This window comes from Camelus ferus, chromosome 12 (genome assembly GCF_009834535.1).
Source record: "Camelus ferus isolate YT-003-E chromosome 12, BCGSAC_Cfer_1.0, whole genome shotgun sequence".
NCBI classification, from domain to species: Eukaryota; Metazoa; Chordata; class Mammalia; order Artiodactyla; family Camelidae; genus Camelus; species Camelus ferus.
In genome coordinates this window covers 17512615-17514638 of record NC_045707.1, presented here as the reverse complement: position 1 = coordinate 17514638, position 2024 = coordinate 17512615, and the positions used below count along the sequence as shown (strand labels likewise).

General features: G+C 45.6%; 1 protein-coding gene across 1 annotated transcript; it reads right to left on the bottom strand.

Moving 5' to 3' along the window:
* LOC102510845 (ADP-ribosylation factor-like protein 2-binding protein) lies at nucleotides 1-509 on the bottom strand. Its single transcript, XM_032492919.1, is given in 2 exon segments — nucleotides 1-93; nucleotides 95-509. Coding segments are annotated over 2 exon segments (495 nt in total). The 5' UTR covers nucleotides 497-509.
* Nucleotides 510-2024: the final 1515 nt, after the last annotated feature.

The window sequence follows — 2024 nt, the reverse complement described above, 5'->3', positions numbered from 1 at the left end:
CTAGTGCCCCAGATTGTTCTGGGAAGCTGGTACAGGTGATTTGCACAAGGAAGTCACCACTAAACCACTGCTGAAGTCCAGTCCTCAGCCTTTTGTTTTCTGCTCAATACTCTAGAAACATCTCTTTAAAGGCCAGGAAGTCCGTAAATGTGAGCAGCACATTGAATATGTCATGAGTCACTTCATCTTGATGATGCTTTAACGTTGTTGTGAAAGCTGCCGTGTTGAATGCGGGTATCTGCTCCACTATCTGTTCTTCAATATACTTTTCTCTCAGTGAAAGGTATTCATTAAAAATTACCGTGTAGGTGAGTTTATTCTCTTCTGAGTCTTCAAACTCCTGGTAGTATTTGTCCATGAAATTTCTCTGCAGTTCTTGGAACTCGGCATCCATGATAATGTCCTCCAGAGATCCAACCACAACATCAAACTCAGCTTCCATGGCAGACAGCGCGAAGCTCTCCTCGGAGACTTCCGTCACCTCTGCAGCATCCATCCTGCCGCCTGGGGCCCAGCGGAGTCTGCCACTCTGCATCGGGCTCCCACTATTGACCTCCAGGAGCCGCACCCTGCCTCCTGTCACCATGGCTGAGCTCATCATTCTTAATGACTACACAATATTTCGTTATATGGATGTAGCATAGTGTTTTGATGCAAATGTTATTTCTGTTTTTCTCCAGTCTAATAAGCACTGCTGCAGTCAAAACATATCTCTGAACACTTGTCCTGTTCATTCTTTACGATGACTTTTCAGATGTGGAATTGCAAGGCCACTTTGCAATTTTGATTTACCTCATCAAACTGCTATCCAGAGAGATTGTACCAATTGATACTTTTCCAAGTGATGTATGACCTTCTGTTTTTCTCATCTTATGAACACATTGTGTTGTTTTTTTTGAATTTTTGACAATTTTTAAGGTTTTATTTGTATTTCTTTGATTCCTAATGATGTTGATCGTTGTAAATATGCTTATTAGCGATTTAATTTTCATTTTCTGGAAATTGTTTCTTCATTTGTTTAGTCCATTTTCTCTTCGGGTGGGCATTTTGTTTTTCTTATTAATCTGCTTGTCTGAGGCAAGGATTCCAATAGTACTTGAGCTCCTTAGGAGTCCAGAATCCCAGAAACATTCATCATTGGACCAGAATCAGTGTCCTGTAGGGATGCTATGAATAGCTGGGGTGGGGAGTAACACAGAATTTAGCCCAGGGTGAAGGGGGCCAGAGGGAGCTAACAGCATTGAAGGAAAATCGGGCCAAGTTGGGGGAGAACCCACCTCCAGAATCATGCCTGCAGTTGTAGATGCGATGATGGAGTGGGGCGAGGCTAAGAGCAATAAGCAGGATCAGTCTTGCAGGGATTAGGGGTGTCTAGTGGATGGCCCTCCACCCCAATCCTGCTTTATTCACTCCCTCATAGCTTTGATCCTAAGAGCACTTCCTCATACATTTTCTGCCCACAAATCTCCATCTCACAGTCTGTTTCCCAGGAATCTGACCTGAGATGGGCAGAGGGATTGGCCAGCTGTCTGCTTGACTGGGATTTGGATGGAGAGGATGCCTCTCTTCCAGTAAGAGCTAATGCCTTGGGGAGAGTAGGGAAGACCTTGAAACCCTTGAAGACCTTGAGACCCTTGAAGACCCTGGAAAGGAAAGACCAGGGCAGTGGGTAGCCCGTGGCATATACTGAAGATTTCTTTAGAAAATTCTGCAGGGATTCAGAGGGGAGTGGGTTTCCTTGGCTTGCTGCCGTCTGATTAGCTGTAAACTCTTTCCTGGGACATTCAGAAAAGCTGGACTGTGGTGGGGGCCAGGGGTTGATGTGCTAATTGGGCCAGTCTCTCCATCCCCTTTCCTGCCTTCTCTGTCTCTTCTAGACATTCTTTCTCCCACTGGCTGAGTTTCTGAGCACCACACTCTGGTGCCTAAGATCACTGAAATAATGACTCCTGTTAGCTGCCTAAACGTTTTCTCCGCCTCCAGGCTGCTAGGCTGACCTCTCCTGATCCACTCTCACCAGCAAC